Source organism: Hetaerina americana, unplaced genomic scaffold (assembly GCF_022747635.1).
Source record: "Hetaerina americana unplaced genomic scaffold, ioHetAmer1.1.p SCAF_65, whole genome shotgun sequence".
Classification (NCBI taxonomy): Eukaryota; Metazoa; Arthropoda; class Insecta; order Odonata; family Calopterygidae; genus Hetaerina; species Hetaerina americana.
The window spans coordinates 1,045,349-1,070,206 of record NW_027287261.1 but is presented as its reverse complement, the minus strand read 5'-3'; the positions used below and the strand labels follow the sequence as shown (position 1 = coordinate 1,070,206).

Genomic DNA, 24,858 nt, shown 5'->3' with positions numbered 1-24,858 from the left:
AGTATCCAGCTGTGCAATATTTTGAAAAAAACAACCTACCTAGAACAATGAGGCCTTTAGTCCCCTTTGCAGTACTCTCCTCCGGACATCTCACACTTAACCCAGCATATCTTCCACTTTTAAAAACAATCGGCAAAGAAATTTTTCGGAATGGTCATCAGCTGCCTTGTTGCATTCTCATTCATCTCATCAACCAACAGTTGGGAAGACTGGGCTTTTGTTTCAGGGTCATAACCATAGACTCATGGCTCATCTCCAGTTATGACCTTTTTGAAAAAACCTGGGTCATCGTTTGTGGCTTGGAGGATGTCACCTGCAACTGCTGTACAAAATTCTTGACACTGGCAAGATGAAAGAGAATTCTTATAGAGAGAAACAAACTTACACAATCCCAAGCGCAAAGTGTAAAAATTAAATCTTATGCGCTATTAATCAACAAGGCTTGTTGCCCTGTTTTTACATTTCTCCCTTTTGAAAAAAAATCATATTTCTGCAAGTCAGCAATATTCATAAGCAGGATAATTCATATGCGATATTGGGAGGTAGTGATAAAAAAAAAATGACAGATGCTCTCAGATGTAATAATTCATACTGGTAGGTACAAAAATATGTCATTTTGTATGAGTCAACATTTTTCATGTGGAGTGTGGGGGAAAATGGGATTTTCATTGTTTGGAATGTTTTCTACTTCCATCCAAGCTAATAAAAAAATATAAATACATTGCATTTCACAATGTCTAAAGTACTTACAACTATGGAATCCCAATATCCTATATTTTTCTATTTTTAGGTTGAAGAGTACAGCAATCAGGTTGCAGCAGCATTCAAAGCCCAAGGGGAATTGAAACCCGGAGATGCAGTGGCACTGTTTATGGAAAATTGTCCAGAGTACGTGTGCATTTGGATTGGGCTCTCAAAAATTGGAGTTATAACCGCACTTATCAACCATAATCTAAAGAAAGAACCTCTTACACATTCAATAAAGGCAGCTTCATCGAAGCTGCTCATTTACGGGATTGAACTAGATGAGGGTGAGTAATTTTCCTCTGGTCACTAATTTTATCTTTGTTAAAAAATTTCGTGGTAGAATATGCCAATGGAAGAATGCATAAATATATTTTTGTACCACAGCTGCATGAGTACAATTTAGATGCTATATGATGTCATAGTTGTTAAGTGTGTAATCTTGCGGATAGATAACACACATACAATTCAAGGCCAATTCATATTAAGGGGATTTTGAACATGACTTGATAAACTAGCATTTCAATCATGTGGTTTAAGTTTTTCAGGTATTTCCACATAAATGGATTTTTACTAGTGTATTGAAAAAATACACATTTCAGTACTGTAGTGGGTAGAATATTCAGCTATTGATGGAAGACCGCGAGATGTTTTCCTAGGTGCTCCCTTTGTACATCCACATCTGAATTACAAGCTTAATGCACAACTTCATGTTAAACCAAATTATAATCCAGGGAAAGGAACTTGTACACAGAACCTGATTCAATTACACATGCATGCATACAAATGGCTTAGTTTGGAGTTACCCTCACTTATTGTTTAAAACATACAAATCACCTTTTTCACATTATCATCTGAAATACTTTTCACCTGTTTGCTAGGACAAACCACTAATTGCATGAATGCTGTCTAAATGTTCACACCATGCTGCAGTGGTCATTTGTTTGAACAAGAAATGTGCTTCAGTTGAACTGCTCCGTCATGTTGCAATATGTTATAAATGAAATACGAGGGTCATCCGGAAAGTAGTACCCGTTCGTGCCGCATGAAGTGCTGACGACGCGAGTAGCCGCTGGACGAGGTCAGATAGCTTCAGTGGCTTGTCTGCCTTCTCTGAGCCAAGTTGCGTGACGCTAGCATTGCCTGTGTTGTTTCTGTGATTGTTTACAATGTTTAAAAAAATTGAGAACGCCGCCAGTTGTGAAGTGAGGGCAGTGATTAAATTCCTCAATGCAAGAAACGTTCGCCCATGTGATATTCATCGCCAATTAAAGGAGGTGTATGGAGACAATGTAATGGACGAGTCGTCTGTTCGGCGGTGGTGTCGCAACTTCAACATGGGGAGGGGGAACACACACGACGATGAGCGTTCGGGGAGACCGTCTGTCATTACAGACCAACTGGTGAGCTCAGTTGACGAATTCGTGAGGAACGATCGGCGCGTCACAATTGATGACATCTGTGAGCATTTTCCCAATGTTTCTCGAACAATTGTTCATGAAATTGTTAAACACCATCTGCATTATGCAAAAATTTGTGCAAGATGGGTCCCTCGCGTATCTCAATGAGCTGGCGGCGAAGGACTATGCAGCAGGAATACAGAAACTTGTCACACGTTATGACAAATGCCTTAATTTGCTTGGAGATTATGTTGAGAAGTAGTTTAAAGTATCCTCTTTCAAATAAAATTTTTTATGTTTGTTAATATTTACTTTTGTGTCTTTATTTCACGAACGGGTACTACTTTCCGGATGACCCTCGTACTTTATCACCCTCTCTAAGTGAACAAAATCAGGAGGCAGAAGAAGATGAGGTATTTTTATTTAAATTTAAGATAAGAAATTATAGCGAATTTTAAATGGATAATAACATAAAGGAATGAATTTGAAATCAATTATATTTATTATCTTTTGTGATCATAGCATATATTAAAAGAGAATTAACAAATGTACATGGTATTGAAATGAAATCATTTTCTAAAGTATCACGTGATTACTAGAAATCCTATGATGTAATCAATTCAAAAAATTAAATAGCATGCATGACTTGAACTACAGGCGAAGCAGCTACTATTAGAAAATTGTATTAGTTTAATGTTGACATCTAAAGAATGATTCTAAACACGTTACATGGGTAGGTTAGACCATGAAGGAGGAGAAAAAAAGGAAATTTGTACAGGGAATAGTGTCAAATTGAGTGGAATAAGGAATCCTCTTTCTGAAATACTATTCATAATCATAAAATTAAAAAATATAAGTAACAACTTTTCAGACAACTCTAACTATTAGGTGCTTAATTGTCCTTCAGTGCCATGAGCTAATCTCTATTCTCCCTCAATGGATGGTGACTTCATAATCTATGAACAAAGCCCTTTTCTTGGCTGCAGTGTAATAACTAGATTAAAATGTACATTTGCCAAAAATCCACTGAGTACATGAGTGTTATTAATTTTGCATCATTCAAACTTAAAATTACAGCAATCCAAGAGATCAGAGATACCTTAGATCCAAGTTTTCCTATTTATCGCTGGAGTGGTAGCTCATCACGAAATTCAGAAGTAACCAAAGATCAAGAAATACATAATGACAATAGTAAAGGGCAATTCATTGACCTTGATAAGCTTATAAGTGCAGCCCCTAACTCAACTCCTAGTGCTGAAGACACTTTTACTGGGGGTTTTGATGATCGTCTTGTGTACATCTACACTTCAGGAACCACAGGACTTCCTAAGGCAGCTATAATCACAAATTCAAGGTAAAATTGTCAAGTTTACTAGCATTGATAATTATTCAATTATATTTATTATCAAAGAACTGAAATAATTAATCATTGAAATTCACTTTTTCATATGTTAATGTGATCATAAATAGAACTTGGTAAATGTATGCCTTGCTAAATACATTATGGATCAAATGCTAATAATAATAATACAGCAAATAACTGCTAATATGAATAAAAACAAGGCTGATTTTCCTCCTAAGCCAATATGATTGCAATTTGTATCAAGTTACAGAAAAACTATTTGCATGCAATAGTGGTCATCAAAATTCACAGTTATGAAATGTATTCTAAGTATTCTTTTAGTAATGATGCACTAGTATATTATCCAATTCAGTCTTATGAGTGGCAAACAATATCCTGTAAACTATTTATGATATTGTGAATTCTCTTTTGTTTTCATGAATTCAATGACGAGTCTGACCATTATTTTTCTTTTTCTTAACAGGTTCTTCTTCTTGGTTGTAGCAATTTATGAGCTCACGGGTCTCCATCCAACAGATCGTCTCTATACCTCTCTACCATTATATCACACAGCTGGTGGTGTATGTGGCGTTGGACAAGTTTTTGTAAATGGATGCTCAATGTTTCTGAGACGTAAATTCTCTGCCTCGTCATATTTCAGAGAAGCCAAAACATACCACTGCACAGTAAGATTTTTAACTATATTCATATAATGTCATTATGCAGTAAATATAAAGAACTGACACTTTTATAAAAAGTCATTCCTTCCTAATCTAGTGAATACTTCTCAGCACAGTTTGTTGTTCGGTCGAGAGAGAATGGATATAATTCATCACGTGATGATTCTGGTGCAAAAACTTAAGCATTCATTATTACTACACACCAATATCACTGTAGAAACACAATTTGCTACAAATGTTAAACAAGAGCATCTCTTTTTAACTTCTGAGAAAGAAATTCTGCATATTAAAAATGGATTGGCATGAAGCAATACTCCCTCACAGTGACTTCTGTCTCTTGACCAAAAAATGTCAGGATTCAAGCTGAATGGCTTTGGCAGGGGAAGTAATCCACCCGTTTAATTTGATCCTTCTGTGAGTGTTAGACAGCATCCATCCACCCATAATACTCTGGCAGCAGGGGAGTTTCGATAGATGAATGTAGAGTTCACCCCAAACTAAACATTAAGGTGTACAAAATTCACACATCCAGTGCAGATGTCCTCTTCCTTTCCCTGTGCCATTATTTATTTATTATTAACCAGAAAATCCCACTGCTTGACTTATTAGATCTTACTTTGGACAGCCTGGGCTAATATTTCAGGTTGTCTTTTGGACTCCTGGGTTAAGATCCTTTGAAAAGTCAACAGCCAAACTTAGGCGGCATGCACTCATTATTAACGGCAAACCCTTAATTCCTATTACTGTTCTAAAATCTTTGTTCGGACCATTCTCCCCCAAGTACTGCAGCATTATGTGGTCTAGCCACATGAGAATATGATGATGGAATGACTGTTTAATTAATGTTAAGGCTTCTGAAGGGTGGCATGAGCTCTTGGATAATAAAAGTCCGATAGATATGTTTTTATGATCAATAAGGTATGGAAAAAAATACACTCCTCTGCTGATATTTCATTCAGCAAGGAAGAAAAAAATGGATAAAATTCTTGACATAGGAGACGAACATTTGGTATGCATCATCAATTGACAAGTGGTTGCTTGAGACACCTAGCAAAGAGTCACCTCATTGTTCGAAATAGCAACATATAAGTTGCTATTTCTTCCTTGCCCTCTCTGGTCTCTAAGTCAAGGTCTCTTAGGAACTTGGTTGCTATGAGATTGCAGATGAGTTAAACTCAAAGTAACGCTGAGTACTTAAAGGAACGATTCCAATTTCAGGTTGGTCAGTACATTGGAGAAATGTGCCGCTACATGCTTAGTACCCCACCACATCCAGATGACCGAAAACATGCAATTAAAACAATCTTTGGAAATGGGCTACGACCTCAAATATGGTCTCAGTTTGTGGAGCGGTTTGGCATAACCCATGTTGGAGAATTCTATGGTGCAACAGAAGGAAATGCTAATATTTGTGAGTACAAGAGAAGTTACATATTTATGCATTGGTTTTTAAATATGTTTTAGATAGCCTGGCATTACGTTCAACTTTTATAGCTTTAGCCATCTTTTTACATTTTTTCTCTTGCGAAAAACTGACAAGAATAGCAAAATCAATTGAATATTGTTCAGTTTCCGATGCATAATTTCTACATTTTGATAGCTAATACTTAAGTTAAAGCTGGTCAAAGAAGAAATTTGGATACCTACTGTTATAGAATCATATAATTCATGCAAATTATCAATTTACTTTACATGGTCAATTACTTCTAATGTGGGTTCTACAGCCAATATTGATGACACTGTTGGAGCAATTGGGTTTATATCTCGCATTGCACCATGGATATATCCAATTTCCATTGTAAAGGCTGATCCTGCTACAGGAGATCCCATTCGCAACAAGCATGGATTATGCACTGTCTGTAAACCAGGTATGGTTGTTAGAAATTAACGTCCTCGGTAATAGAGCAAACAGTTTCTTTTACAATAAACACTTTCATTGTAATTGGATCTGAGAGATAGATGATAACATTTAAGTAAATAGTCATTCAAATCAGATGATTGTATTAATACAAAACAAACATTCAGAAATCATTGCATGAGTTTATAAGGGAATAATTTTATTATTAAAACAGGAGAACCAGGGGTATTTGTTGGAAAGATAATCCCAAATGACCCATTACGTGCTTTCCATGGATATGTTGACAAAAAAGCATCAGATAAGAAGATAGTCAGAGATGTATTTAGAAAAGGAGATGCCGCATTCATTTCAGGTAATTAATCAACTTCCAAGGGAAATGTTGCCATTCGAAGAAAATGATAATCCAAAGGAAAGACCAGCAGTTTTGTGTGAACTCCTTTAAACATATTTGAATTGTGAATTTCTCATTATGCTCTGGTATTCACCTAAAGTGAACAGAATTCCAAGGATCATCATTAAATTTTAAATGACAGTTAAAGAGGTTGACCTGAATCATTCCTTTAATTTACACACAAAATGTTATTATTTTAGGTGACATTCTGGTGATGGATGAATTTGGATATTTATACTTCAAAGACAGAACTGGAGATACATTCCGGTAAGGATAAAACGTGAATCCCTGTTACACTAAGTAAGAGTTGCACTTTCATTTCCTACTCCCTATTCTGGTACTAATGATGAAGTATAGATTCGGGGTGGAGTGATAAGTATTAACACATGAATTGCCTTAGTCAAAAAGTGATGGGTGATCTGTATTCTCACTCCAAGTGAAACACAAACACAAGTGCATACCTACTACCTTTAAATTACCAGTGAGAGATTTTTTTAGATTCCCATTAGTTGTGACCAACCTTACAATGGGTTATGAATCATAAGCCCTGAATGCACTTGTCTAAAAATAATTTTGTTGCAGATGGAAGGGTGAAAATGTTTCCACATCAGAGGTTGAGGCTGTGATAAGTAATGTGATTGGTTTCCGAGATGCTGTGGCTTATGGAGTTGAGGTAATTTATCCTAATTTAGTAGGGAAATCAATGAATTAGAAACTTTCAATGATTGGAATAAAGATAAGGAATTATTGAGAATGGGCATATCCATCCATTTAAGTCATGTATATTTCCACATTCCTCTTTGATCAGGTAAGTGGCCTTGAAGGACGTGCTGGCATGGTGGCTATCCTTGACAAGGAAAATACATTAGACCTGGCAGTCTTGCATGCCGGAATCCAGAAAACTCTGCCAGCATATGCTCGTCCGATATTTATTCGTGTTCTCACTGAGCTTGATATGACAGGTAAGTCTGACTATTCTCCAATGTGTTTTCCACTTTCATATATGTATGCATGCGTGTATAATACATATATTTTACGTGTATAGTATATAGTATTTATATAATATAACATATATGCTAAAGTGTAGCCATGTTATCATCCCTCCAACCCCTGATCCTCCACTGAAACTCAAAACTAGAGCAAGCGTTCATCTGGCTCCTGGAATGGACATAAATTACCCTGATCTGCACATATTTTCATCCCCCCTCCACCCCCATCACCTTCCATATTATCCCCACCCTTCTAAAAATCCCCCTCCTAACTATTCCCCTCACAAACCATTACCAACTTCCCCTTCCATCCATTGTTTCCAGCCCCATATTTTCCTCAGTTCTGTCTTTCTCTTCCTTGAGAAAGGTGGCTCGGACCACAGAAAATTCAAAACAGAGTGAGTTTCTTTTCTTTTTTTGTGTGTTTTTGTCTGTGTCGACTAGTGCTCACTTTTATACATTATAAATATATATACACACACACAAATATATATATATATATATATATATATATATATATATATATATATATATATATATATATATATATATTTATTTATTTATTTATTTATATGTGTGTGCATGCATGTGTTGATGCAATCAATGTCAGAATCAGAAAACGACTGGAGGCAAATCATTAATTGATGTAGATGTAACTTATATACAGTGTATCCCATTATGTGGGTGACTTAATCAGGAGAGATTACACACATTAATGTCCTGCTAATGAAAGAAGAATTATACAAACTTGAAAACCTGCCTAGATGCATTAATATTGACTGATATTATGAACAAGGCCTCTCTGTATTTATATTTTACTCTTATTTCTCCCGCCAGGAACATACAAGCTCAAAAAGGTGGACTTGCAGAGGGATGGATTTGACCCATCAATCATTACCGATAAGCTGTATTATCAGACTGCATCAAGTGGATACGAACTTCTTACTCAGGATATCTATGATCAAATTCAGACAGGGAAAGTTAGGCTTTAGCTTGTGGGAAGAATAAGAATGTGGTACTTTCATCATCAAATAATGAAGACAGCCGAGTTCCTTCAAGGTGGATACATGTAATAATACTGTACCACCTATGTGCATGCTGTGCCTGTGTTGTGATTTTTATTTTTTATACTCATTTCTTAAGACTAAAAAGGTATGATGTGGCAATTTGATTCACAGACAATGAATTTAACATGATTTTAGAGAATTTTCTACGCAAGCCTGATGAGACAATTGTGCATCATGTGTGCTAAAAATGAGTGCATTTATGTGAAAAAGAATTTCAATAAGAGATGCAGATAATGAGCATATTAGTGAATAACTGTTCCTCAACATTTAACATATTATGTTTCATGAACAATGCCAACAACACCAAAACAATGAACTTCATGATTAAGTAAAAATAAATGGTAGACTTTAACACCATGCAAAACTGTTGATTATGTTCCAAACATTTGGTGTGAAGAAGATCAGCGGTAGTAAATTAAATGGGCACAATTTTGTTTTACGTACATGAGATAGTATATGTCCACTGGCTTTAACCAAATAATTTGGCATACCGAGTGGTTTGTTTATGCAGCAGAAGGCCAATATTACTGGCAACCACATGAGCACATCCACTGGTTGTGCTCACTTTCGTCATTACGTTCCTCATTTAGTCAGTAAGCTTGACTGTGGTTAAGGGTAAAAATATAAAATAAAAATGTGGACAACATATTCAGCCCCAATACATAAGTTTCCTTGGCACCAGTCTACAGACATAATGAAAGTTTTATTTCTAGACAGAGTCAGAATTAGTACTGTCAAGATTTACAGCAAATGAGTGTAATACTACCACTAAAGAAAAAAATATGAAATAAAAGTGGGTGACATAATTTTTAAGAAGGAAAATAAAACCATGGATATAAAAATGGGGAAATTAGTTGTGTCACTTGCTCTTCAACACTCCAATTCTGGAATAATCCAGGGAATGGGAACATTACTGTCAGCAAAGAAATAAAAGCAAATTACAATATTAGTTTTGATGGTTGCCAATACGTTGTTGCTTTATGATTTATGCAGTATGCACTAGCCTGCTTTACTCGAACAAAAATTATAAAAGATGTTGTGATAAGATTTGTGAAAATTCATAGACATTCTATTGTTGAAAGGTGAAATAACCTACAAGTATTTAATTGCATTTTTATTTAAAGTTGAAGGTGAGAATTTGTACTTATATTTGCAATAAAATATTTTATCTATTACAAATTTTTATTATTATACGGCATCAAAATTTTTTCTACAATTTGTGATAAGTTGATTATTTATGTTCTATCCCATATCCCTCATGTTCACAGTGGGGTCAATGTAGTCACTTTAAGACCTCACAGTGGCAGGGAAAAATATGCTGAAAATTATTTACCTTACAAAAGTGTTAAAATATTTTTTTTTAACAAACCCACTTTCATATGTCATTAGCATACTGGCCACTAATGGCCACTACACCATTCTTTTGTACTGATTAGTGAGAAACTAGATGAGAGAAAAATTATGGATTGAATTTAAGGTACTCATCAAGATTTAACACCAACGTTAAAATAAAAGCAGTATTCAAGATCCACCAGTCCAACATGGGGTGATTTCTTTCCACATACCTATTTAATTATTAAATATCTGGCCATATTGAGGTCAAATCCCTTGCTCTGTCAGTTTCAAAATGATAGAACCTTGGAATTTGAAAGTGTTTCTCTCGTCCCTTTTTGTCACACAGCAAAGTATTGCACTAATTCTCAAAGCTTCATGAATGCAATGCATTATTTCAATAGACCAGAGAAAATCATGTTAAGGGACTGAAAAACAAAGTGAAAGATGCATCTCGAAAAATTTCAGCTCCAACAAATGAAAAATCATAGTGCTCAAGCTGACTAAAATGTCACCTTATTTTAATTGCAATAATTTACAGGGAAAAATTTATATTTCATTTTTAGCTCAATGTGTAATGCATTTACAGCAAAACTTCCAATGTTTCAACTCCAGCCATTGCTAGCTGAAATATGTTCAGTTTTCCTAAGCCAACTCTTGATGTTGAAAAATGACATTTCCATATAGATTTCTCTTCACATTGAGGAAGAGGAAAATGTCACAAGGGAGTGACTACAGGGTCGATGACGAACACACTTCACATTGATTTTTGCAATTCATACTTTTTCCCAATTTTGCTTATTATACCTTCTATGAAGTATCCATGCATTTACAATAGACAAGTCCAGGAGATGGAAAAAATTTTCAAATAAAATGTCTTCACTTTTATCTCACTTCTGTACAGAGATACATGGATTCCATTTAGTTCAACTCCACCCATATTACTATTACATTCTTGAATGGCAGCCGGGACGGGAATTCCAATTTTGTTTTCTTCTCTTGTGACCACCTTGTTGCCTTTTCTATTGGCTCAACTCCAATATGGTTTGAATACATGCCCACATCTATTGCCATACAATTTCATTGCAGTTATATTATTTTTCTTGTCTGTTTTGCCGTCATAACTTCCACACCCTTCTTTCTTCAATTCTTTTTCCGTTTTAAATTGATACTCTGCCAATCTACATACTTTAGTTGTACTTACTGCAAGAAAACCTTCTTTTTTCAGAGAAAGCATTAGATAATGCAAAGAAAACCAATTGTCAAAAAAGATTTTATAATTTCTACTCTTAGGCACCACACGTAATAGTTCTAATACAATATCCCAACTGACTCCCATACTGCTAGTGCTAACTGCCCTTCCCTTCCCCACATACACTTTGTTATTGAATAAAAATCTGCTCTCTCCAGCTAAAGCAAATATTTCTACATCCCACTGTTGAGGCTTATTTTTTATATACTGTCACAGCCAAGAACGACAAGAACATAAGAAAACTATTATAAGAAAACTAGAATTTCATCAATAGCTAGTTTTTGCCAATTCAATTTTTCTTGTTTTGTAATAAACTCACCAAAACTGGCCTAAACTGGTACAGATTTAGGCCATACAGACTTGAACAGACCTCATATGTGTGTTTAGTGCAGTCAGGGGGTGGTAACTAACAATATAACAGTTGTAATGTGTGTAACAGATGTTGCATGAATGATGTCTGGTCACCCCTTCTAAATGCCTTTTAAGTGGATCACAGGGTGCCATGTATTTGTGGAAGTAGTGAAGGAGATATAACACGTGGTCTGTGTAATAAATACGCAAACTGGTGCAATCTGGCGGCCATGATGCGGACTATAGCCCCGCCCACTAGTGGCGCTAGTTGCCTGAAACCCAACGAGCCGTCTATGCTTGGCTGATCGTCGAGCTGTGTGTATGGTGCCAGTTATGCTAGTTTCTGTTGTTCTTGTTTTTACAGTTTGCTGAAAATGGAAATTGATGAAATCACGGAGCAATGAATCAACAAATATTTTGGTGAAGTGTGGTAAAAGTTATCAAGAAATTACTGAAATGTTGACAGCGGTTTACGGTGATAATGCTCTGAAGAAAACATCTGTTTTCCGTTGGATTGAGCATTTTAAAGATGGCCGACAAGATGCCACGGATGATGCAAGGCCGGGATGACCTTCAACCACCTGTGTTGGCGAGAACATTGTTCATGTGCGGTCCCTTGTCCTTACAGATCGACCAAAAACTGTCCGAATGATAGCTGATTAACTGAATTTAGGAAAATCAACAGTGCACACTATTTTAACCGAACATGATGGATCAATCCTTCACCATAACAATGCACCAGCACATTCAGCACCGATTGTTCGCCAGTTTATGGCAAAAAATTCAATCACCATCCTTGATCATCCTCCTTATTTGCCAGATCTCGCCCCCTGCAACTTTTTCCTATTCCCAAAATGCAACAGAGGAAAAGAAGAAGGAATAAGTGCATAGCAACGAATGGAGAGCACTTTGAAGGGGACAACATCAATGTAGACTAAATTTTGCAAAATTAAGTTTTTATGGCCTCAGGTTGCATATTTATTGGACAGACTTTGCACGTCTGGTGACCTAAGATCCCTCCCCTCTCATCCTTGCAGTGGATTGTGGGGTAGGGTATGGATGTAGATCTCTAGATGAGAAAGCTATCCTCAAGATGGGCACTATAATTGCTCACAACCAACTAAAAACATAATCATTTCACATGTTCCAAGGCTGGTTAGTAGATATTTCATTGAAGTTTACAGGGCTTTTAGGCATTGTTTTATCACTGCAGATGAACCATGGATATACCACTACATGCCTCCAATGAAGGAAAAGTCAAAGCAATGGGTTGCCAGCCAGACTCCACAAGGACAAGATCATTCCTTTAGTTGGCAAGGTTGTGGTAATTATTTTTTTGGAAATCACAGGGAATGCTCTTCATTGAATTTGAAAAAGGGCCAAACTATTACAGCTACAGATTATTAAACCATTTGAAAACTAAGTCGAAAGAAAAATGTCCATAATTGATCCTACCTGCAAGCCTTTTCCCATCACAACTACTCACTAACTCACTCTTCTGCAGTTGTGGTCACAAAATTGATGGGAGACAATTCCAACTAATTCCCTATCCTCCTAATTCTCCAGATTTGGCTCCCTTAGATGACTAACTGTTGTCCAATACAATTAAATGGCTGATAGGAAGGAGTTTTTATACAAATGCAGAGGTGTTCGCAGAAAAATATGCCTATTTTACAAATATGGGATGAATGCATTATTTTTAAGGGATAAAGAAACTGGAGTAGCATTGGATAAAATTTATAAGCCTAGAAAGAGATTGGGTAGAAAAATAAAAATTTTTATTCCCAACAAATAGTGGTTTAAATTTAATTTTTGCACCAACATTTAAAACTACCTAAAACCCTTCCCTGAATATTTAGATAAATTCTTATTTAACTCTGCATACTTTCTACCTCAATAAACTCCAACCAAAATGCTTATTCTTGCCCTCCCTCTTCCTCAACCACCTAACACTCTCCCCTCTATCACAGTCTTCAATGTTCCATCTCCAATCAAAATGCCCATTCATTCACTTTTCTTGCCTACACTGAGTTACTCCCAGCAACCACCCCTTCTTCTTTACCATGCTTGTTGTTTGTTTTCCCTCCCATCCATTTTATTTTTTCATTCTTCTCCATCATGCACCTCTTTGAGTTTCCAAATCTGCACTTATCCTCTTGCCTCATCAACTAAATTTCTGTATAAAACTACAAGCACTCCAAACTTTTCACTAAACTTTCACTTACAGCTTTAAATATGGTTTATGTAATCAAACTCCTCATCTTTGATAAAGCTTCTTTACTTAATGTAATTCTTCTTTTTCCTGACTTTTCCCTGACTGCTTTTTCTATCTCTGTCCAAAACACCCCCTAAATAATAGAACTATTCCAGTTTATGCCCTACAGTCATAATGTTTATCTTAGCCTTCTTATTTCCACAGAATTTCATTATCTTTGTTTTCTTACGATTAATTATCTTCTCATTCTTAGAACATTTATTCTCTAATCTGCCAAGTAATGATTGTAACCCTTTGGCTGAATGGCTACAACACAAATCTAATACATTTGATGACTTCCCTACATACTTTCAATATTAACCCAATAAAAAAATATATATATGAAAAGTTGAAGGTTTTAGCAGTGACCTATCTATTTTGAAATGTTTTAGAGTTTAACGCCCGTGGAGTACATGCTTCACCTGCAGAAAAACTCTAAAGCAATCTCATTTCTGATTTAAGCTGATTTTTTTCTTCAAAAGGTCATAAAAATGCTGCTGAATCCAAAATTTGTGAAGCTTAAAAATGCAAATTTTATTACAGTAGTACATTTTTATCAGACTTACATTACATGACTAAGCATATAAAAATAATTAATTAATAAATGTGTCATGTATAATTGCCCAAAAAGTTTAAAATACCACATACTAGAAGACAATTCGCCACCGTGAAGGTCTTTCACAATGAGATTCTTTTCCTTTAATTGTAAGTTCATTTGTAGTGGGTATATCACCACCACAAAGACGATTAAATGTTGTATCTGGATGAAATCCCATTATTTCACGTTCTTCCTGAATGCGGAATGAGTATGTGGATTCATGGGTGCCAATAAAATACCTAGAAACAGAATTGAAAAACATTATTGAACATAGGAGTAATCTTTGTGTAAATTAATCATTAAGTTCATAACTGATTTCAAGGCATGTATAACTACTGACTTTGAGGATAATAAGGTTTTTTCTTGATTAAAAAAAATGGAAAATATATTCTCTTGTTCGCATTGTAGCTGGAGAATAGACAGACCAATCACATGTACTATCACATTAATACCATAGTGTTAAAAAAATTTCTTTCACCTAGCATGAGAGCATATAATCTGCTCAATAATGGCTGCACCTCCATCTTTGTAGACTTTTTTCAGCTTCATGGATGGCTTCCATTGTACAACATTATGCTTTGGGCCAATATATTGACGAAATTCATCCACCTCTGTAAATGAAAAAAATACTCAATTCATCAAATTCACCTATTGGGAACCAATATGTAAAGCACAATAGTATTACCATATCATGAGCCAAAATTAAGGAAGAAACACTTATTTAATATTGCTAATGACTTAGAATTACCGAATAGCAGATTTGCCAGTTTCATGACCAGAAATAGAAGCTTACTCAAGCAATGGAGATAAATGTTCAGGAAAGAGGCCAATAGGGCTTACAGAGAATTTGTTTCCACATTGGAGGAGTTACACTATCTTTGGAGACAAAGATTTTTGGTGGAAGTACCGGTCAGTACAAAGTGGTAATTCCTTTGCAGAAGAGACCTAGAATGGTATATAGAAGATGGCAGTCATTCAAGGCCATGATATGACAATACTTAATGATAGCAGTGATAACTTACAGAATAGAGGCATGCTTTGTTGAAGCTACGTACAAGTTTGAGAATAGATGATCACTATTCAATCACGCTATTATTTTTCCACGACAATGGTCACCATGTAAGATAGGTATTGGATGGAACATGGCCTCAGTAAAGATGAAGAGCCAATAAACTTCCTAACTAATACTATTGATAAGCAATGAGCATAAAGGTTATTCTTCTGAGTTTTAACTTATCAAAATAAAAATTAGGTTGCATAAGGCATAAGAGCAGTTTATAAAACACTACAAGGAAAGAAGAGATTCTCAGAAAGTGGCTTTCATAATGGACATGAAAAGAGAAATTATGCAAAAAGCTGTAAAACAAAGGAATTCATCTCCTTTCACCATACACACAGGTCTATTAAGGGATTAGTCTAACTGATCAATGCAGACAGAATCCACCTGAGGTACACCAAAGGTGTTGGATAAGTAGACCTAAAATGTTTAACCAATAATAAATACCCTGCATGAGAAGTTGTCTGAAGACTCTTTTACGGCAATTATTTGGGGATTTTCATGGTCAAAATGAGTAAGCTCACAGTCATTTACAGTTGAGGGAAATGTGAGCTGAAACTATGAAGAGCTGGTTAAACACTGCTGAGTAATACCTATCAATGAAAAAGGATGGGCCACCTGATATGTTCATTTTAGTTTATTTTTCAGGCTGTCAGATCCAAGTAACATGGAATTCCTCAATAGCCATTTGGGTCTAGAGCACTTTTACATTACCAAAGCACACAGCAATATTTTAAACAAATTTTAATTTCTCCAGTAAAATGAAAAAAATATTAACCGCCTACTAGATAAAAACAAACTTAATCAATATTTGTGCTCTGGCTCACTGAGCAGTCATCAAAAGGTGAAGCTGAGTGGAAAAGTGCTAATTTTTGAGTGCCAATATTTTTAAAATATAACAATGTATACCTTTGTCTGGAGCATCTGTGGCAATGAACACTGTAAAAAGTTTAAGCTCTTTTAGGTGGTTCAACACTTGAAGAGCAGCCCACTTAAGAGATGGCACTTCTGAACTTCTTCCCCAGAGAAAGTCCTGACGTCTAAGGTGTACGCAAAGATAAGGACCACCTTTGCTGAAGACGTTTTTCATCTAAAAATAAAATTGAATCAAAAAATTAATATTGCCATGCATAATTATAAAGGTGCACTTATGTTTTATCTGTCTGATAGAACAGCACATACTCATACAATTCTAGTCATAGTTAAGTAAGGCTATAGCACTTTTGTGTGCTATAGTGCTATATCCTTACTCTATTATGGATTCCTTCCTACTATGGATGCATCAATCCTGGGACTGTTTATCTTACGATTCAAGTCAGTTAAACCAGACATGCTACACAGATTACTCTTACACATAAGTACACAAAAAATATTTATACAGTAACCTTATTTAATAAGGCTAAGGACAGGATATTTTTTTGTTTTGAATATTTCTGTCAAATAAATTGTTCAGTAGAAATGATACTGATATTTAAATGTGGCATATGCATCACAATGACCTTTTCAGATAAGCATAACTGAATGGCAATGCTGTATGATTGGGATGTTACAGTGGGGATGATACAGCTAATTGTAAGGTGGCGTCAAATTCAAGATCACCAGATGTAGACACAGGGATCAAAAATCATCCTTTTCAAGAGATAGGATGATTAATTAACTATGGGTATGAGAAACAGGTAATACTATGGGAAAGTGTAGAAAGGTCAGAAGTCAGAGGAAATGGGGAAGATAAACACTGAGAAGAAACATGTTCACAAATATAACATATTTTTCATATGGTTTTTTCAGGACATATTTCAGAATACAAAGAACATATTTTCCCTAGGCATACCTACTAACAACTTAGCTTCCCAACTAAACGGAAAGAATTATTAACATACTCACATTACCTTTCCATCATCAATAACTTCATTAGGTTTTTCATTCCTCCAATCTTCGGGGCGGACAGTATCATCTTGTTCATCAGAAGAATTCAAGAAGTGTTTACGAAATTTTGTCGCCTCCATTACTAGGGGGCTTGCAAAGCGCATACTTCTTCTGGCACGCCAATATTCAACACTCCCAAATTCATCATGCAACAAAACTTCAGCTCGATCCACCATCACTATCCTACCACCAATGGAAATAAATATTGTACGGTGGTTAAATATCAACGTTACCACACTGAAATTCATTTGTACAGTGCAACTTAAATCTACTTTGAAAAAAATTTAATTACAGTAAATAAAGATTCTCAACTCAATAACTCAATTCCTTAACCAATAAATCTTCAAATTCCAAGAAACTGCGGGATATGCTGCAGCAGTAACTTTTTGGTGGAGTCATCCGCTAAAATGCATTTCAATGCAACAATTTCAATCCCAGTCAAGGCAAATGATTTTTACAGTCGGAAATTGTCGCATTGAATTGAATGCATCTTCAGTTTATTTGTTATATATTTTGTAAAAGTTATAGCATGCTGAGAATTGTGAACTTATGAACAAGAGAGGTTTAAATTAAAAATTTGAAACAGCTTTTTTGGAGGAAGCACTGCACCATACAATCAAATAAATCATCTCATGTGTTACCTAATAGGGAAAAGTTAGCCAGGAGAAATGGATAGCTCGTGGAATAATTGATTGGAGAGCAAATAAAACCTACTTCAAGACTTTTATTCTTCCTTCACATCTTTTTATTATTTCAGCAATAGCATCATGCAAGTCTTCATTTTGGTCCATCATAATCATCATCATGTAAAATTGCTCAACTACAATTTCTGTGCATTAAATTGCTATCTTCACCATAATGACCCTTTAGCTGAATTGAAGGAAGCTCTTCATTCTCACTGCATTGCTCTTAGGCAGTACTACTCTCACTGAGGTATTTTCATTTCCAGAGTCTGTACAAATTACATTATATCACTGCTCCAAATGTCTCCTTCTTCAGACTATTTCATTTCATTTACACCTAACATATTTAATCCCCTTCTCCTCATTTGTATCTTCAAATTCTCCAATATCCCAGATGCTCAGTGTGAGATCACATTCCAAGTCCCAATCCTAAATTAGTTGACACTTTTGGATGACATACTATCTCAAGTAGTTCCCATCCCGAGATCAAAATGGAGTACTATTTTACCTCTGGAATATTTTTCTGGCAAGAGTTCCATCATGTGTGTCGATTAGTTCAATAAAAACTGAAATACAGTAGTTATTGACCTGCTACTCAGATGGACAGTAATGTGGTGGATGAATAGCACCGGCCAAACAAAGTGCTACAGCTGTTAAAATAATTTTCATGCAAGCAGTACATAAGTGTTGCAGCTCCCTCCTCTAAATAATTTCTCATCCTTTGCTTGATGGCAGCCACTCACTAAGTAACAGAATCTTCACCGAATTTGTAGGTAATTTAATCAATAATGAACTCTATATGTCCTTAGAGTACCACCAATATTATTATTTTGTAATCTACAGTTTAAGGTAGTCTTTAGATGAACACAGACTGTACACTCCTAAATTCTTAGCCCTGCCTAACAAGACAAAACCTGATATCTCACACCACAATACTCTGTTCTTCATTCTGTACAAATTCTACGTCCTTTCATTCTGTCTAACATCCATATGCTTTTATCACCCCTACCTTACTTGCCAGATGTCCTCCCCTTTATCACAGTCCTCAGGATTCCATCACCAATGAAAATCCTCTGCTTCCATCTTTCCTGCCTTCTTTGGATTTCTCCCAACAGTACTCTCTCCTCCGCCACCATGCAATGCCTGCACTCTGCAATCAAATAAGGCAGTGGGGATGTTATTTATCCCCACTGCCTTATTTGATTTCAAATCCCTTAATGCCCTTTGCACAATCAAGAATGCCTGCTATTTTTAGCTATTATATAAGCTATTTTTCTCAACATCACATTCTCTTCTTAAATTTAAATTTGTTGGCCTTATCTTCACTATATAAATTCTCTATGCATTCTCTGAAATTCTCTTAAATCTTTCCTAGTTCAATTAGTAATTCTCCTGCTACATATTTTATGGTGTGCATGGGTTTTTCCTTCTTATAATTTCCCAATAGATCTTCCTCGACAACAAGTTATGCTGGAGTTTGCAAATAAAAAATGCAGTAAAAAATTACACTCAGCCCTATTCCTTTTTAAAATCTTGCAAACTATTGTTATGCAGAAGCACAAATCCTGGTATACCATGGTATATTTAAGTCCATTTGATATGGCATTGTCCACATAAAAATCGTAGATACATAGATAGAGAAGGGGTTTCGGTGCAGGCATACAGAATCACATTATACACATATAAACATACACATGTATAATGTGTTCAAGAAATTTCTCTCGGGTTTCCCACCGGGTCAGGTTGCAGTACACTGACGTTTCAATGGCTGACTCTGCCATCGTTTCAGGGTGAAGTGACTGAAGACGATGGCAGAGTCAGCCATCGAAACATTGGTGTAATGCAACCTGACCCGGTGAGAAACCCAAGAGAACTTCTTGAATACCAAAAGCCGGGAAAACCTGAGATCCTTCATGTATAATGGTCCTTTCTTGGTCAGAAATAGATATGTTCAGAGGCACAACACGAGGGGTAAGGATAATCTTCATAATGGCCACTGCCGAGTAGCAGTACTACAAAAAACCCCAGAAGTTTGAAGAAAACTGTTCTTTAATCGACTTCCTGAAGAGCTAACAAAATACTTCTCCGAGAAAATAAATTCAAAAAAATGTTAAGAGACTTCTTTACAAATAAATTTTTTCATACTGCCCGAGAATACATGAGAAAGAGCCAATGCAGGGAAATCTGTTTTTTTTTAATCTTTAATACCTATTATCAAGTAATTCAAATCCATCCATAGGTGTATGAATTTGTATACATATAAATCTAATGTACTTGTAAATTTTATTGAATCTTTAACGAAGCCAATACAGTTATATATTGTTCTATGGTGAATAAATCTACCTATCTATCTAACTAATATATCTTTCACCTTTCTTTACAGCTCACCAATTTCCCTCATCCTTCATAAACTCTCCATATCCTAAAACTGCATCATCCACCATGTTTCTTTCACCTCATTACATTCTCAGAAATCCCACCTCAGTTTATTATTCATATCCTTGTACTTCCATATTCTTAATTCTGTGTTTACATTTTTCAATTTCCTTTTATCATTTACTCTTAATCATCTCATCAGAAAGCCATGGTCCCGGTGTCCTTTTCCTGTTTCAAGAGTTTAGTTTTAGACTTCTGATATCCCTTTCTTGATATGTTCCCATTTCTCTTCTACTCCATCTATTCTAATCTATCTATATTTCTCCTCATCCCCAATCAAAACTTTTCCCACTTCCTCCTGGAAGTCCTTTCCTTCCATCTCAGTTAAAGGTGAATGGGTGCAGAGAGAAAAGGTTCTGTAAATGGTTTCACATCTGCTCTGTTATATAAATCCAACAATTATCTTAAATATGTAATAATACTAGAATATTCCTTATATAGAGTATATTCCTTATATATAGAGTCAATAAAATAGTCCAAATCCATAAAGCATGTACATGAAGTGCTCAAAATGCAATTGAAAATTATGATAATTTACAGGGGTTGAAGAAAATGATGAAAAATGCTATGACAGTTTAAGAAATTACTATGGTAACATCCAGATGTCCATATCCAGGGACAAAAGGGTGATATAATTATGAGACTATGAGTGAGACTATGGTAGCCATTTACATCCCTCTATTTATGTTTAGTATGTAGTTAGAACTGACCTTGGAGCATTAGGATCAGGTTCAATAATCCAGGCTATTTTCCCAATTTTTCTTCCCCCAACTAATAGAGGAATTATATACGAGGCAGAACCTTGGAAGGAAAGGCATTGTACTTTCTTGGCACTTATTAAGTCATCATTATCCCAGAATTCCCCTTCAAACAAACCATCATCATTTAGCCTGCAACAATTAGGTAATAGTAAAAATAATTAGTTCACATATACAATAAAATAAAACTTAAAGAAACCTTTTATTGATTCAAGCACTTTATATTTCAAATAAATTGTACGAACCAATCTGTAGTGAAAAGATACTTATAAAAATAAATGTTTTGGATTTGAAAAACTCTTTCACGTGCAGTCTGGCCAATCAACTGACACTTTCCCTCATTATACCTGGCTGGAAGAAGGAATAATTGTACAATGGGTGTACAAGATAAATTTCAACAACAGCCTAGGTCATTAGCACTGCGGTGTTAGGCACATATGAGTAAATGAGGGGACGTAGGAGGAAAGAATAAGGTAGAGAGACAGCCAGAGGGAGACATTCTCTTGGCAAGCTAACCAACCGAAAGTTCATTGATACAAACACAGACTTGGAAATTAATGTTCTGTTGCCACATGAGTTTTTTTTTTATTGGGCGAGTTTTCACTGCATAGTGACACAAAGCTCCTGTGGTCATAGCAATTACTGTATTTGACAGCATATAATATGCACCCTCTTTTCAGCAGAGCACACAAAAGGAAAGTTGTAAAATTGCACACAAAAATGCAACCCCACACCAACTTATGTTATAGTTCCATACTGATTTGTTATGATCAGTAGTGATACATTTGATCAGGTTCGTTTAATATCTCGCTCATACTTCTTTCAGCATCAAAGAATTGAGCAACATGATATTAACTTAACCTAATAATTTAATAATAACAATCCAAACTACATCATTCTTCATTCAAATGATAAATATTATATAAGAGTACATAAAAAAACCATAAACACAGTAATCGACCGGAAGGTCGGTATGGTGGGTGACAGTAGAGTTCCCTCTGTACTAAGCCCGAGGCGTGTGAAATTCACACATCAGGGGGCCAGTTCCTTTCACTGTGCCAGTTATGGTTTCCCAGGAAGGCCTGGTACCCAAAAAATCACATAGCTTGGGTGAAGCTGCAGGTGCCCAGAGAGACTTGCCCAAGAATCGAACCCATGAACCTCCGGTCAGCAGCCAAATGCTCTACCACCTGGACTACCACGACCCTTAAATGGTATCGAAATAAGTAGTACAGGCCTTCATGGGATTCAAACCTTCACACAAAGATGCGGGTGGTTTTTTTTAACCATAATTTCAGAAAAAATAAGGTGCATCTTATATGCCATCATATACAGTAAATGAGGCAACCAATATTTGATTTTATTCATACCCTAGGGATTATGGGGTAATTTGGCAGATATGAGAATTTTGTGGGATATCTGCATTTGCCAACTTTAGCTTAAAGGTTCCAAGAGATTCAAATTTCAACATTCCACCTGGGTAATGGAAATGAGGCTAAAATTATCTTAACATGATGACCAAGTAGGGGAACTGGAGTAACACACACACTGAAAATTGGTCTGGGATAAAACTTACAGAATATTGGAGTGAAGGCTTATGTGGAGTCTATATAAAGATGAGGGTCTTCTGAGATTATTATACATTGATTACTGTTACTAGAAAACAATTTCACAGGCATTCCACACGGTTTCCACGGGTCATTAGTACTGTTGATGCCCGATTTCTCTGCCTTATACTGGTAATTTTTTCAGCCAAATATCCTCTGACAGGATGGCTTTTTCACGCCTGTTAAAACTGATTTCCATGGTTTAAAATAATGGAGCTATCTTTATTAATTCTATTTGGTCTTTTTGTGATCTTAATTATCTCCCTGATCAGCCCAGGAATGTAATAACTTTCTTTGTCAATTAGTTTGACATTTTCAATTGCAATTTTGTGGGATAGCCCACTTCATGAGCACTCAGGGATAGCTGATATATATATGATGTTCGATGTTCTTTTTCAAGCAAGAGTTCAGGGCTTAGGATCCCTGTACTATGTAAGAGCAGTCACAACCACATTCCACTTTGTACACATATCTTATGTTTTTCAGCAAGTTGTCTTGTAACAATGTTGTTTGGACAGTACTCTAGCTTCTCCTTAGTCACGACAGCCAGGTATAACCATGTAAGCTGTGGGTTTTGGTCTTGTCTGCGAGGGTCAGTTTTGGGACTTCCCAAGGAGATTACATCTTCCTTCAACACAATTCTTAGGATTTGGACATAAAGAAAGCAGTTACTATGGAATATTTGAAGCAAATGGCACTTCTGTGGAGTGATTGAAAGAAACCACAATGCTAAAATAATAAACTTCTAGGGGAGCTTGAGCTTGCTAGGCTCATATCAAACAGTCGCTTGGAACACAGAATACTACAGATTATCTAATTATAAAAGTAGGGTCACAACCCACTTGAGGTTTAAATCATTACTTAAAACGTACAAAAAGTAAGATGAAAGTTCCAGCTAAATGTTGAAAGGATACTAAATTACATACAGAATAGATTTCTGAAACTTTAAACTCTTAAAGACTGCAGATCTTTGGCACTCTTTCTCAATTGAAAACTATTGGATTAGAGATTTTTTAACCTACCAATAATGGAATTTTTCATGGCATGGCTCGACATCCATTTTATCCTTCCAATCATTATTTTCCCATGCGCCCTTGAAGTGCTGGAGTACATATACTTCATCAATGACTTTATTTTCTCTTTCTGTGGAGAAAGATGACATTTTCATCAACGGAGTTACTTCGCTGCTTGTGGTGGGTGAGTAAACCCAAGAATAGGGAATAATGGATACCTTGAATAAAATCTTGGAATTCGATGACGGGCACAAATTTTTCTATACTTTTTACATCGAAAAATTTTCCCCAGGGTATATTATATTGATCTCCGGCATCTGACGATCTCCAATGATACAGAGATGTCCAAGGGGGCAGTACCTAACGTTGAGGCAGGAATCAGGATGCGTTTACAGTCCAAAAGTGAATAAATTACGAAAACAATTACTTTTATTAAAATCTAACTTACCAAGGTCCAATCACCGAACTTCTGTAATTTTTTCGTCAGGATGGCAACTCGCAAGAACACATCCCGACGTAAATTGAATCCCTCGGGAGGATTGATGTCATAGAGTAAATACCTAAAAAAATATCTTCTAAGCGCAACTCAAAACAACGACTAGGAATATATAAAGCTGCCCATACCTTTCGTCAATGATCGAATTCTTGCAGTTCTCGTTCGAAACTAAACGAGAACAGTGATCCCCCGTGCTTTTCACAAAATGAGAACACTGCCATTCTGGGATAATTGAAAAGATAATGTACAATACAAAATATCTGGGAGTATAAAAATACATTGCTCGTAATGATCATCACACGAATTCTGTGTACGTAATTTTCTTGAGGTCTTCATATTTGAAAACTCGCATTTTGCGCAGTAAGTTACTCACTTCTACGAACAAAAAGCGACTACATGCGTAGGGTAAATGCGATCACTATTACGAACCAGGAATGCAAAATTCGAATTGCTTTTAACATAAGCTCTGCTAATATTTCTACCCTTGCGTATGGGGTGGAAAAATTAACTAAATGTACATGGCTTCCAAGTAACTGCACAACCTCAATCGAGAGGAAAGATATTAAGAAATGTCTTGCCACGTTTCTAGATTGGGTTAAGCAACCATATGGCACTTCCTTTGGT

The 24,858-nt window shown here is 35.8% G+C and overlaps 2 protein-coding genes across 6 annotated transcripts in view; one reads left to right on the top strand and one right to left on the bottom strand.

The window, feature by feature from the left end:
• LOC139696032 (long-chain fatty acid transport protein 4-like) overlaps nt 1-9,284 on the top strand; it is a 95,505-nt gene extending 86,221 nt beyond the window's left edge. For all 5 annotated transcript variants that reach the window (XM_071594645.1, XM_071594648.1, XM_071594646.1 and 2 more), the window contains 10 exons: nt 791-1,031; nt 3,222-3,498; nt 3,971-4,172; nt 5,385-5,577; nt 5,891-6,034; nt 6,239-6,376; nt 6,616-6,682; nt 6,998-7,088; nt 7,224-7,377; nt 8,242-9,284. In XM_071594645.1, the coding sequence (XP_071450746.1) occupies nt 791-1,031; nt 3,222-3,498; nt 3,971-4,172; nt 5,385-5,577; nt 5,891-6,034; nt 6,239-6,376; nt 6,616-6,682; nt 6,998-7,088; nt 7,224-7,377; nt 8,242-8,396 (1,662 nt within the window). In that variant the 3' untranslated portion in view covers nt 8,397-9,284. The remainder of the gene's footprint in view (nt 1-790; nt 1,032-3,221; nt 3,499-3,970; nt 4,173-5,384; nt 5,578-5,890; nt 6,035-6,238; nt 6,377-6,615; nt 6,683-6,997; nt 7,089-7,223; nt 7,378-8,241) is intronic.
• On the bottom strand, nt 91-24,597 carry O-fut2 (O-fucosyltransferase 2). Its single transcript, XM_071594653.1, has 10 exons — nt 24,363-24,597; nt 24,187-24,298; nt 23,957-24,098; nt 23,748-23,868; nt 21,071-21,250; nt 17,205-17,424; nt 16,225-16,405; nt 14,737-14,869; nt 14,309-14,497; nt 91-341 (listed from the first exon to the last, which is right to left on the bottom strand). Exons 1-10 carry the CDS (start codon nt 24,512-24,514, stop codon nt 260-262), a joined length of 1,512 nt encoding a protein of 503 aa, XP_071450754.1. The 5' UTR covers nt 24,515-24,597; the 3' UTR covers nt 91-259.
• Nucleotides 24,598-24,858: the final 261 nt, after the last annotated feature.

What these genes read in the sequence shown, in the direction of transcription:
- O-fut2 (XM_071594653.1), bottom strand. Translation starts at nt 24,514, where the DNA reads ATGTATTTTTATACTCCCAGATATTTTGTATTGTACATTATCTTTTCA. An exon ending in AAGTTATTGATGATGGAAAG is followed by an intron (nt 16,406 to 17,204) that starts GTAATGTGAGTA and finishes TTTTATTTTTAG; the next exon opens with ATGAAAAACGTCTTCAGCAA. An exon ending in CACAGATGCTCCAGACAAAG is followed by an intron (nt 14,870 to 16,224) that starts GTATACATTGTT and finishes TTTCATTTACAG; the next exon opens with AGGTGGATGAATTTCGTCAA.